The sequence below is a fragment of the Glycine soja genome, chromosome 13 (assembly GCF_004193775.1).
Source record: "Glycine soja cultivar W05 chromosome 13, ASM419377v2, whole genome shotgun sequence".
Classification (NCBI taxonomy): domain Eukaryota; kingdom Viridiplantae; phylum Streptophyta; class Magnoliopsida; order Fabales; family Fabaceae; genus Glycine; species Glycine soja.
In genome coordinates, this window is record NC_041014.1 from 10,829,490 (window position 1) to 10,843,207 (window position 13,718).

Here is a 13,718-nt window from a genome sequence, read left to right on the forward strand (position 1 = left end):
ATATATATAAATTAAAATAGTTATATCGTCTAAGAGTGTTTTTAACTATTTTTCTTTAAAGAGAGTGTTGTTAGAGATTTTCTTAATTTCTTATCTTTTTTAATATGTTGTTTACATTTTTATTTCTAAATTAAATTTGAATATATTTTTAAATAATTTATCAATAATTAAAATATATTTTTTAATCACAATATGAAGTATTCGTATTTTGCATAAATCTAAAAGATAATTTATATTTAAACATATTTATTATCTCAAATTTTATACATTAATTTTTAATAATAAATATGATGTTAGTAAATCGTACATTTTTCAGCAGAAATGTTTATTATATTATACTAAAAAAATTAGTAATACGTATATAAATAAATAATTATGAGCGTGTGTGATTAGTAAACATGACAATCAGTAAATAAATAATTCCACACTCTCACTTTGTCTGCAGTTTCAGATTCTTTTCCTTTCACTACACAACTTCTTCCATATACTTCCCTCTCTCTCTCTCTCTCTCTCTCTCTCTCATCCCATTGTTACCATTTCTATGAGCGCGTGTGACCAGTAAACATGGCAATCAGTAAATAAATAATTCCACACACTCGCTTTCTCTACTGTTTCATATTCTTTTCCTTTCATTGCATAACTTCTTCTATATACTTCTCTCTTTCTCTCTCTCATCCCACTGTTACCATTTCCATTGGTTGTTTGTTCTCAGCTCAAGAAGGATTCTTGCCTAAGTCCTCGTTTTTTTATCGGTGAATTATTGTGTCTCTCACTTGTCACTTTTGTTTTTTTGTGATGCTTCAGAAGTTCCATGTTTTTTTTATTTCATGACTCTGTGTCATTTTCCTTTCCAAGTGCAGCAGATGGTGTGAAATCATTTCTCCCCCCTAAAGTATATTCCTTTCAGCTTGTGATTTTAATTTTCTAATTCATTGTTTGGTTTTGCTTCACAGGAATGGTAGATTTGAGGTGAAAAGGTTCCATATTTGTTAGGTAATTCTCAGATCTAGCTTCACTCTAGCTCGTTAACATCAATTTCACGAATTGATTCATGGACCAAGCAATATTTTGTGCCTGCTAGTTCTTGCTTGTAGCAGATCTTATAGATTGACAGATTCTAGGGTTTGAAAACTGAAACACTTCTTCCAAATTTAGGTGACTTCATCAAATTAGAACATTTGAACCAAATAGAGAAAATGAAACTTAGTCCATTTAGTTCAGGAAAATGTGTTTTTTTAAATTTTTTTATTCATAATTACAAAAGTTCTATTTTGTTTTCCCTTTTGATTTGATGTTTACAACAACATTAATGTAAAATTGAATTAGAGGTGGTGCCTGGTGGTGTAGTAACAGTAAAACTAGAAAAAGGAAAGATATGAGTTAGAGGCGAGCGAGGCTTGGCTGTTTGAGACTTGCAGAGATTTGTCTCCATCAAATTTTGTAAGCTCTTCTTTGATACAAATCAATTCATTGAACTTGACTGCCATACATACCATAGGAATAAAAATATTAAATTACATTTAGTTTAAGCAACTTTTTCTGCTGCTATTTATTTCTTTTCTTTTCATCTTTCTCTTTCTTCGTCCTGCTCTTGTCTTGCTTTTCCATCCATGTAAGTTTCTCATCCATAGATATTTTATATATTTTTCTCTCCTTCTCCAATGCATTAATTTTCTTAAGGAATACCACATGTGTTTAAGAGTTAGGTGTTTGATTCAATCTAAGGATAGGGATAGTACTAACCTGTTTATTTTCTTATGGAATAAATAACTAACACTGTTTGTTGTTCTTAATTGACCCAACCCAAGGGCAAGCCTTTTATGCTCTAATTGGTTGCAGAGGAAGACCATACTTTGAACTCTCTATCTCTTCCTTTTCATAACTTTGTTCCATTTTTCATTCACTTCGCCACATTTGTAATGCTTTTTTGGGTACATAGATGGGGCCATGTTGAATTTATACTCCATGAAATACATGGGCCATGCTTGATACATTGTTATAAGTTTTGCACCACATATTTGACTATTTTATATTTCCTTCTTAATAACTTTGCATATAAATGTTCACAACATTGTTATTGTTGCAATTTTATCCTTAATTTTCTAGCAATCATTTCTTAATTTATGTCTTGATTTGATATTGTAACATATCTGTTCATAAACATATTTGAATAAAATCTGAATCATGATCATAGGTGATAGACTATTTAATGTAGCTCTATGTGGAGCTTGTAGGCCTTGGATCTTCTTCATCAATGGAGTATTTTGCATCTTGAAGATCATGGAAGCGGAATGGAGAAGGAAGAAAGATTATTGGAGATGTCACTTCAAGAAGAAGATGAGTCAAAAAGAAGTTCACTACCATAGGAAGCCATGGATAAGAGCTTGAAGGTAAGAGAAGAGGAGTCGAAGGAGAGGGAGAGAAAGAGCATGAAATTTTGTGTCTCAAATGAGGTCTGAACTTTGAAGTGTAATTCTCAAATGATTAAAGTTGAAAAAATGCATACATATGACCTCTATTTATAACCTAAGTGTCACACAAAATTGGAGAGAAATTTGAATTTCTATTCAAATTTCATTTGAATTTGTGGAGCCAAATTTTGGAGCCAAAATTTCACTAATTATGATTAGTAAATTTTAGCTATGGTTCAACCCACTAATCCAAGATCAAATCAAAGATTTTCCACTAAGTGTGCTTAGGTGTCATGAGGCATGTAAATCATGAAGGACATGCACAAAATGTAACTATATGATGTGACAATGGGGTGTAATAAGCAAATGATCACCTCCCCCTCTAAAATTTAATTGGATTGAGTTTCTCCCAATTCAATTAAATTTATTTCCCAACACGCATCAAATATTTACTTAATGCATGCAAAATTACAAAACTATCCCTAATACAAAACTAGGCTAGGTGCCCTAAAATACAAAGGTTAAAAAATCCTACATTTATAGGGTACCCTACCTACATTATGGAGCCCTAAATACAAGGCCCAAAAATAATGAAATCCTAATCTAATATGTACAAGGATAAGTGGACTCATACTTAGCCCATGAGCCCGAAATCTACTCTAAGGCTCATGAGAACCTTATGGCCTTTTCTTGTGTCTGTTGCCCAATCTTCTTAGAGTCTTCTATCCAATGTCCTTGGGGGTAGGATTAGGATTACATCACTATTTCTAAATGGGCAAATGTTTCATTGTCCATGGGGGGCACCTTCTTAATCAAAGAAGGACACCTTCATAGGAGTAAGGTTAGAAACTAAATGTCCGTGGTTATCTAGTTACATTCTAATTTTTCTCCCCAATTATTGCAGATTTAGTTTCCTCTTCGGCACTAATTCTGCCTATAAATCAGTGGTTGTGTCATTAAAAAATAATAAGAGATATTAAATAGTTTCATCTTCGGCACTAATCCTGCATTTGAGTCTTCAAGAGAGAGAGAAGGGTTTTGTTCACATTTAAAGATGTGTTGGACTCAAATTTTAATTTGTAGTAATGTAGTTAAAGTGTCCAGCTGTTATTTTTCCAACATGTTTAATTTTGGTTTGACTAATGCTGCTTTTTAGCTTATAGGCATTCGATGTGTCATATATATATATATATATATATATATATATATATATATATTTATTGTATATATTTTTTTAGGTTAATTGACAAGACATAGTATATAGGATAATTAATTATATGCTTCAAAAGCTAGCAGTGGTAACTGGTAACATTTTTATTATGATAATAACTAATAATTATATAGTGTGTACCAATAAGATTTTAATGCCATTCATTAAGGAGAGGTTAAAGTTAATTCTTAGTGTTCATTGATTCATTCTCAAGCTTTTAATTTGTTCCTTAGAAGTACTAAGTGATTTGGATACTCATGATTATTTACATGCACTAACCCATTAACAATAAGAGTAAAATGATCATTTGGGAGTAGATTAGGCCAGGTTTTCCACAAATTAATTTTAGAATAATTTAAAATTTTGTGTATATATATATATATATATATATATATATATATATATATATATATATATAAAATCTCTCTCTCTCTCTATATATATATAATCTATATATAAGAATTTTTAATCAACTAAATGGTAAGTTTTAGAATAAATTATTTAACAAAATGTTATTGAATGCTTTAAGAGTAAGCTTGAGTTACACTTTAGTAACATTATCCATTAAATTATTTCTCCTTCTTTTTATCCTATACGTCTATACGTATAGTTAATTAATAAATAAAAAAATCTTAGTTGTTGTTTAATAGGTTTATTGACATTACTTAACTAAGATGATGGATGATGTAAACACACTTCAGGTATCTTACATGAAGGTATCTTACACTTAATCTCTTAATTTCAACAATACAATGTTAGATTTGGTGCATAATTTGATTAAAGTGTGGAAGAAAACTGCAGATATGTACACTCCAATGGTTTGTACGAGTCAACTTTGCATCCGATGATAAACAACAACTCAAAATATAAAGTCAAAGTAGTATACTTTTACGATATTAGTTACATTTGGCATTTTACGTGTATCATCATTTTCTCTTGTTTGTTTGGTTGCTTATCCCATATGCGTCTACTGGATGAAAAGACAAACTTCGATACATAAGTAGAGCCATTGGACACACATAAAACGAGGGCAAATGGCAACAATTTTGTTTGTATGAAAAAACAAAGGTAATTCTTAAAGTAGATGCCGAGAAAAAAATAAAATATTATGCATCACTAGCTACATGAACATGGAGTTAGCTTTTGTGAAAATAAAGATGAAATCGCTTTTTGACCCATTAAGTAGGTTTAAGCTTTCCATGAGCATAACTTTGGAATGAAACAAAAGTGGTTTTAAGTGAGTCACCAAATTTTAAAAAGGGAATAAAAGAAAGTTTCTTTATGTGGAAGTCTCCTAGCTACTGTGCTTTAGTATATCATTGGAATAATTATTGCCCATGGAAAAGCCAAAGCATCAAATCTCTGTTTTAATTTGTTTAATCAGGATCAAGCACTAGTTATTGTAGAATCAGATTCTATGTGTGACAATAAAAGGGTATTATGCATTGATAAAAATTTTAAGCAAATTATTCATCACAAGCTAGTGGTTTTATCCCAAACATTTCATAAATTAAAATAATTTAATTCCAATGTAATAAACAACTTAAAAAAACACTGTACAATAAAAACTAATGTTAAAATGTATGAAATTTATTAAAATAATTATTATTTTCATAAATTTAATAATAAAATTTTATGTACATAATTATTGTTCCTACAACATAAATTAATGTTAAAATGATAATTTTTTGGATCTTCTTATAGATAAATGGTGTAAGGTTTTGATGTGCCTCACACTTATATAAGTGGTGACTTCATTGATGTAATAGTATGTCTCTTGTGTGTTTGTTTGAACAAACTCCATTAAATATTACCAAATCATTTCATTTCATGATTATATATTCTTACTTCTTGATGTTTCTTAATGAAAATTTGTTGTTGGTAGTTTGTATCAATGGAGATTCTTGAGAACCGAAGGTGGATGTATCAGAGGTTGGATGCTAATAAACGTTGGCCAAATGAGTTTAGAGAAGGAGTATTTGAGTTCGTACAATTTGTTACTAGTCAGGGCATGTTTCAAATGCAAGATGAACAAACAAGGTGTCCATGCAAGAAATGCAAATGTAAAGTTTTCAAGTTTGTGGATGATGTGATGAGGCATCTTTATGAGGAAGGGTTCATCCCCAATTACTATTGGTGGACAAACCATGATGAGGAGTTACCGCAATTTCCTCCAGTAGTGTTGCAAGGTTCATATTATGGAAGTGGTGGGCAAAGGAAAGAATTGAATCCTTATGAGCAAATGATCGGATCATGCTGGACCATCAATTGGGAAATACATAGAAAAAGAGGGTGCAATTGAGACATAATGCACAAAGGAAAATCCTAATCTTGAAGCTCAAAAGTTCTTTGATATGCTTGCAACTGTGCAAGCAATATTATGGGAAGGATGCGAGCATCATTCAAAATTGCCATCTTCTTTAGCCTGCCTTAGCTTGAAATCTGATTATAATATGTCAAAAGGGTGTTTTAATTGTATGGTTCAATTTATGGGTGACACCATGCCAAAAAACAATACTATGGTGGGTAATTTTTTTATCAAGCTAAGAGGTCGGTGCAAAAATTTGGTCTTGGTTGTTTGAAAATTGATTGTTGCCTAAACGGATGCATGTTGTATTACAAAGAAAATTCAGATAAGAATATAAATAATTGTTTTTATTTTGTAAAAGTGATCGGTACTTGACAGTTAATAGGAGAGGGATTGAAAAGAAGTTTCTTGTTAAGAAAATGTGGCACTTTCCACTCATTCCAAGACAAAAAAGATTATACTCTTCAATGGCCACTGCATCTCACATGAGATGGCATAGTGAGAATCAGAGAGACCCGAATGTCATGTGTCATCAATCTGATGGTGAAGTGTGGAAGCATTTTGATAGAATGCATCCATAATTTAGTCAGGACCCTAAGAATGCCAGATTAGGGTTATGTTCAGATGGGTTTAGTCCTTTTCGTCAATTTGAGAAGACTTACTCTTGTTGGCCGATCATCTTAACTCCATATAATCTTCCTCCTGGCATTTTCATGAAGAAAGAATTTTTTTTAACTGCCTTAATTCCAGGTCCATCAGATCCAAGGCACAAGATTGATGTGTACTTGCAACCGCTCATAGATGACTTGTGCACTTTGTGGAATGATGGCATACCAACTTTTGATGTGTCATTGAGGCAAGATTTTTTTATGAAGGCTGCTTTGATGTGGACAATCAATGACTTCCCGACTTATGGGATGTTATCAGGTTGGAACGATTGAAGGCATTCACAAATTTAAATTTTCACAAGGTATGCTATTTTGATTGTCATAGCCAATTTCTTCCACTTAATCATGCATATAGGATGAATAAAAAATCATTCAAGAAGGGTCAGGTTGAGACCTCACCCCTTCCTCCATGTTTGTCTAGTCTTGACGTTTAGAATAAATTTCCACATTTACCGCTTTGTCTTGAGTCGCAAGTAGAAAAAGATTTTCCTGGTTATGGTGTTGAACATAATTGGAAGAAGCAAAATATATTTTGGTTGTTACTGTATTGGAAAACATAACTTCTGCATCATAACATTGATGTCATGCACATAGAGAGAAATGTGTTTATGAATGTCTTTAACATTGTGATGGACATCAATAGAAAAAGCAAGGATACACACAATGCTTGAATAGATTTAGCAAAAATATGTAAAAAAAAAAAGAGCTTGAGTTGGTAGATGTCGGTCATGACAAGTTCTTTAAACCAATGACCAAATCCTAGAGACTGACTAATCTTAAATGGGTCAAAGAACTAAAGTTATCAGATGGCTATGCCTCCAATTTAGGTCGATGTATGGTTCTTAACGAGGAAAAAATTAATGGAATGAAAAGTCATGACTATTATGTTTTCATGCAACGGTTGCTTCCAATTGCATTTGACTAATTACCAAAACCTATTTGGAAGCCACTTGTTGAACTTAGACAATTTTTTAGAGAACTAACTTCGACAACATTAAATGTTGAACAACTAAGAGTTATGGAAAATAACGTACCTGTGTTGATGTATAAGTTAGAACAGATATTCCCAGCAAGCTTCTTTGATTCAATGGAGCATCTTCGAGTTCGTTTACCTTATGAGACAAGACTTGGTGGTCCGGTCCAATATCATTGGATGTATCCTTTTGAGAGGTATAAAGTGAGTAATAATTTATACACCATTGTATTATATAGTCATTTTTTTAAAAAAAAAATACTTATTCATATTAATTTTAGGTTTTTACACTCCCTAAAAAATAAAGTCAAGAATAAGGTTAGAGTCGAGGGATTGATTTGTGAAGCGTACTTAGTGGAGGAGACATCTACCTTTGCCTCGTCTTACTATCCTAATTAAATTGCAACAAGAAGGACTAGGATGCCTCAGAATGTTGATGCAGATGAAAGTTTTCATCTTCTCCTCCTATATCAATTTTCAATTACCCAGGAAGAGCGAGCGGTAAATCCAAAACATATATTTTGGACCAAGTTGATCTTCATGTTGCTCACTTGTACATTCTTCAAAATTGTCTAGAGGTTGAGCCATATTTAGAGTAAGATGATTTTAATACTTGTATGACTCTAATTAATAATTTAATGATGTTTTGTTGTGTACTTTGAGTAATTTGTTTTATCCTTTCCAGTATTTATGAGAATTTTTTGAGGGAGATGAATCCCACTACTTCAGATGCTCAACTTAACTAAGACATTTTATCCAACTTTCCTACATGGTTCAAGCAATATGTAGGTTAACACCTTATATATTATTCAAATAATATTTGTTCCATAATGATGTGGTCTTATATACGACATTAATTGTTAATTTTTTTAGGTTCTAAATCTAGAAAATAGTATTCAAGATTCAATATTGGTTAATTTGGCATAGGGACCTAAGATAAAAATTGAATGATGGCCTATCTACGTTATAAATGGATACAAATTTCAAACAATTAGCTATAATGAAGGCATGAATTCTTGTAATTATGGTGTTTACGTTTAGGGAATTGATGGCCAACTAGAATTTGATTTTTATGGAATGTTGTCTGATATTATTCAATTGGAGTATATTGGCATCCCATTGATGAAGTTAGTTCTATTCAAGTGTGATTGGTTTGATAATACTCCTTATATAGGGACACGAGTAGAGAAAATAATGTGATTGTTGAAGTAAGGCAATCAAAAAGATATACTAAAGCATACGACCCATTATTATTTGCATAACTAGCAGAACAAGTTTATTTCACAACATATCCCAAGGGACATTGAGGATGGTTAGCCATAATGAAGACAAAAGCTCATGATAGAATCACTAAAAATATAGTAAGTGAAACTGAGCAAAAGGCTCCATACCAAGATGATGAGCTTGTAGGGCTTCAAGAAGTGTTGGAAGTTGAGTCTGATGTCATTAATGAATCTCTTGTGGATGTTGATGGAGGTGGAGAAGAGATAGATGCATATTTACTTAAACAACTAGACTTGGTTGAATCAGATGAGGATGAATGGATATTAAGTAAGAATGAGATTGAGAGTGACATTGATGATACAAATACTTATTAGGTAATTCATACATTAAAGTTAATTGCATGTCTTATGTTCATTGTATATATATATATATATATATATATATATATATATATATATATATATATATATATATATATATATATATATATATCTTTTACATTTGTATGATTGTGGTTTGTAATAATTATTACTTTTACTCTTGTAGTGAATATGAACGAGAAGATAAGCGACCTATTTTGGTGTAAAAAACATGTTTATGTGAGTTTTCATTAACAAGTTAAATTTATTTGTTTACTAAAGTGTATTGATTGTGGTACTTCAGTTTTTAATATATATATATATATATATATATATATATATATATATGTATGTATGTATGTATGTGTGTGTGTAATAAAATCAAACATGTAGATGGAAGACAGAGGAAGAGGTGGTGGTCCCAAAACATTTAATCGTTGTAGAAGACGTGGTGTTAGTTAGGAGCTCCAATTACCACCAACCCTTCCACCTCTTCCATTCACATATCAACCTTAGAGTCGATGATTCAGGTCGTTGCACCAACACTAAACACACTTCCTATAGCTCAAGACCAACAAAATCCAACCTTTGCAAGGGAGTCAATTCCCACTACCCCTATTGGAGATGCTTCACCTTTAGCACTAGATTATTCTCTTACACCTAAGTACCCACATGATCCAAATTGTGAACATATTATTGATTAGAGGCCTTTCATTCACGCATATAAAGGAGAGTAAGTGCATTCTATTTAACTATTAATTTTTCTTAAAATGTTTTTTAAATGTGATATTTACAATGTCTTTGTACATAGGTTTCAACCAACATATGAATGTTCGAATATCATATCAGATATCATTAGTTGGTTGAAGGTATTAGTTGACCTTCACGATAGGTGGTTTGGAGAGTTTAAGGTAACTTGAATTATGGTTTAATTTAAAATGGATTGTTTCTTATATAATTTCTAATTTAGTTCTTGTTTCCTATTTGATGCAAAAACAATATAGGTGGTACCTAGCAGAAGAGCTAGACATTAGAGTTGTTTTTGAGACAAAAGGTTCAGCATTTTGAAAAGTGCAATGAACAAGATAAAAAATGGTCAAGATAAAGGATAGTAGATAACAACCAATATTCGAGTAGCCTTGGATGAACATTAGGGTCCTACAAATTTCCTAGACAAGAGCTCCACTGCTAAGGCGAATCGATCTGTTAACAGAGGAGCCTTAACATACTGTGGTGGTTCCATATCTACTGCAGTTCACTTTGAAAAGCAGGTAATTTCATTTTATACACACACACACACACACTTCATTGAATCTCATTTGAATGTAATTAATTAAATGTTTTACAATTTTAACTTTTTAAATTTATGTAGTCAAAGGAGTTTCAAGGACCACCAACTGCTTGGGAAATGATGGAGAAAACTATGAAATTGAAGTCGGGAGAATAGGTCAATGATAAATCTCGTGAGTTTGCTGTAAGTTGTTTTTTCTAATTTTATCACTTTATTTGATATATAGTGACTTGTATTATAAATGAACTCTTACCTTTGGTTAATATCTCTTGAACTTATTTTTTCTTGTATTAGTGGTGATTTTCCTGAATATTAATCCTTATATGTCTACACATTTAACAATTTATCTTCATACCTCACTTTATATTGAAGGAGAAATATCAACATCGTCGAGAGGAAATATACAACATTCGACAAAGGAAGACACATCTACACATGATTCCCCTAACACTGCTACTTCTGTTAATGATAATGAAATGTATTTGAATGTTGTTGGAGGCCCAAATTATAAGGGGAGCATGTACAAACTAGGTACTTTGAGCAAAAGGTTTAGTTGCTCAAAATTAGCTTCATCTACTTCTATTGCTCCTGTGGAAGACCAAATGGAGGAAATGCACGAGACAATTAATAAATTGAATGTTGAGTTTTTGACAAAGGCAAATAAGGAGAAGACACTTGAGGAAAAGATGTTGTAGCTGATGGAGAATCATGACCACCAAAGTAAGGAGATGCGACAATAAATGCAAGAACAAAATGAGCAAATTCGTCAACAAAATGAGCAAATCCAACTTATATTACAACACTTGCATATTTAGTCTATCATGCCAACTCCTAGTCCATCGACTATCATAACAAATGGAAGTGAGCACCATGTTGATGATGCTTAGGTTAATCATCCTCATGACATGTGAAAGGATCATTGACTCTTGGTTATTGTTTATTTTACTTTGATTATGTCATGTTAGTTATGAATTTGGACTTTATTAAACTTTGAATTTGCAATTTATCAATCTTTAAATTAAAACTTTGTTATTAGATATATTTACTCATTATGAATGTCCACTTTTATTTATAAATTTGATTATATAATTTAATTAAAAATTATATTTATAGTCGCTAATTATTCAGCTAGTAAACAATGTAGCAAATGGAAAAACAAAAAATACAGCATTTTTTGTTTACCCACCAAATCTACAACCGAAATAAATAGCGACCGAATTAACAATCGAACTATACTTTTAATCCGAAATAAATAGCGACCAAATTAACAATTGAATTATATTTATTTTTGTATTTTATTATAAACATAGCCACTGAATTAGCAACCGACAATAATTTTTTATAATTTTATTTTAAAATTAATCATTTAATAGCAATCAGACATTATTTTCATTGATTTTACATTCAAAATTAATTATTCAATAGCGATCGAATGTTATTTTAATTTATTTTATGTCTAATATTTATTATTTGTTAGCAACCAAATTAGTGACAAATAGTTTTGGTTGCTGAATTGATCCCAAGAAAAATAGTAACCTATAGTGATCAAATTTATTGTCTTGCGACCAATAGTTAAGTCGCGAAATAGCAACCGAATATAAATTCGGTGACTAAGTACTTAGCGACTAGGATTTTTGAGACGTAGAGAAGTCAGTTTCTATTTCAGTTGCTAACACTTTTAGCGATCAAATTAAATCATGTTTTTTTAGTGATTGATTAATCTTCAAAAAAATATGTAGTTACCTTTAGTAAGAATGTGGACCAAGGGTTAAAGGATGAGGTTATATCAGTGTTGTGAGTGTTTGAAGGAAGTGGTGGAGGGAAATATCTAGGGTTCCCTTCTTGTGTTGGGAGAAGTAAGGAGGTGATATTTAATTTTATCAAATTAAGGAGATCATGGATATAAGAATAAGGGTCCAAATCATGTTAAACATATTGAGATTGAGGTTGTGGATGTAAAGGAGAAAGCCTAGACCATGCTAAAAAAATTGAGGTTGAGGTTGTGGATGTAGGAGTGAGGGCCTGAACCCCATTGAACCAATTTGTGATCTTTTTCTATTTTGTTTATGGTGTTATCTCTTGTTCTTGGTTGTGTGATTTTTGAGTAATAAAAATATGAGTGTGTCCCCCCCCAACAAGTATGAAAAAAATAAATTATTGGAGTGGGATGATAAAATTTGTCTTGCAAGCTATTCCTAATTATTGTATGAGCATTTTCTTCATTCCTACAATGCTTGGAGATGAAATTCAAAGGATGATGAATTCATATTGGTAGGGTTTGAGTAATAGGAACTCAAGAGGTATGAATTGGTTAGCTTAGGACAAGTTATGTGTTTCAAAGGAGGATGGTGAACTTGATTTGATCTCCTATTGTTAACAGTTGGGAGGATTTAAAAGTGAGAGTGCTTATTGATAAAGAGAAAATGTGTTGGAATTTAACTTCTATGAAGCATATTTTTTGTTATGAAGACATTCATGCTATTATGAGAACCTCTCTACTGGTTATAAATTATGCAACAGGATACTAGGATTTGGGACCATACTCCAAATGGCGTTTATTCAGTAAGGAGTGCATACAAGCTGATTTTGCAAGATGTTGGGGAAACGGGAAAAATTACAGTGCCAAGAGATTAGAGCATGATATGGAAAGTGAATGTCCTACCTAGAGTGAAGAATTTGTTGTGGAGGCTATGTAATCCTACATGATTTAGTTTGAATTCTTGTGGGGTGCACTGCACTATCATTTGCCCACTTTGTGAATGAGAAGTTGAGACATCTCTGCATGTCTTCTTCATGTGTAGGGTGAATGTAGTTTGTTGGGAGAGACTCAATCTTAACCACTGCTTGGAGGAAGCCTTACTGTAGGCAAACAAAACCGATCAAGAGTAAAGCAATTAATCTTACACTTTAGGTCCATCAACAAAAGAGTATTTTCCATTAGTATTTATAAAGTAAAAAAAATGTCTCGTACATTGATAATAAAACCATATATGTTAGCAAAAAGTCCAACATATATATTTAAAGTAATCAACTTTTAAAATTTTCTTTAGGCCTTGCTTATCGTTGGCTCGATCCTTCAAGCAGATTCTTGTAATCAACTTTTCTTCAACATGCTTTCAAGGTTGCTAGCAAATCAACAAAATATGGCCATGTTGTTATGGAAGCATATGAAGGAGTAATGATATATAAAACCTAGGAGAATAAGGAGGTCCCTAATGAGAAAGTCATTATTAAGAGAGGTGAAGAGTTTCTCCATGGCTGGAAGAGTGTAAAG

General features: G+C 31.8%; 1 protein-coding gene and 1 long non-coding RNA gene across 11 annotated transcripts; both read left to right on the forward strand.

The window, feature by feature from the left end:
* The first annotated feature begins 435 nt into the window (after positions 1 to 435).
* Positions 436 to 8,232, forward strand: LOC114380730. Of its 10 annotated transcripts, XR_003659854.1 has the most exons (5): positions 437 to 752; positions 954 to 993; positions 2,235 to 2,390; positions 5,507 to 7,767; positions 7,852 to 8,232. XR_003659854.1 is itself a non-coding variant. In XM_028339747.1 (2 exons), the coding sequence occupies exons 1-2, from the start codon at positions 2,430 to 2,432 to the stop codon at positions 5,921 to 5,923; spliced, it is 441 nt and encodes a 146-aa protein (XP_028195548.1). In that variant the 5' UTR covers positions 2,408 to 2,429; the 3' UTR covers positions 5,924 to 7,335. The 10 variants fall into 10 exon arrangements, 1 of the variants encoding a protein (XP_028195548.1); XR_003659860.1 differs by lacking the exons at positions 5,507 to 7,767; positions 7,852 to 8,232 and adding an exon at positions 1,327 to 1,440 and having other exon boundaries at positions 436 to 866; positions 2,235 to 2,375; XR_003659861.1 differs by lacking the exons at positions 5,507 to 7,767; positions 7,852 to 8,232 and adding an exon at positions 1,348 to 1,440 and having other exon boundaries at positions 436 to 866; positions 2,235 to 2,375.
* Positions 8,233 to 9,521: 1,289 nt separating this feature from the next.
* LOC114382135 lies at positions 9,522 to 11,398 on the forward strand. Its single transcript, XR_003660187.1, has 4 exons — positions 9,522 to 10,064; positions 10,158 to 10,424; positions 10,526 to 10,627; positions 10,817 to 11,398. It is a non-coding gene; the product is annotated as an uncharacterized LOC114382135 (long non-coding RNA).
* Positions 11,399 to 13,718: the final 2,320 nt, after the last annotated feature.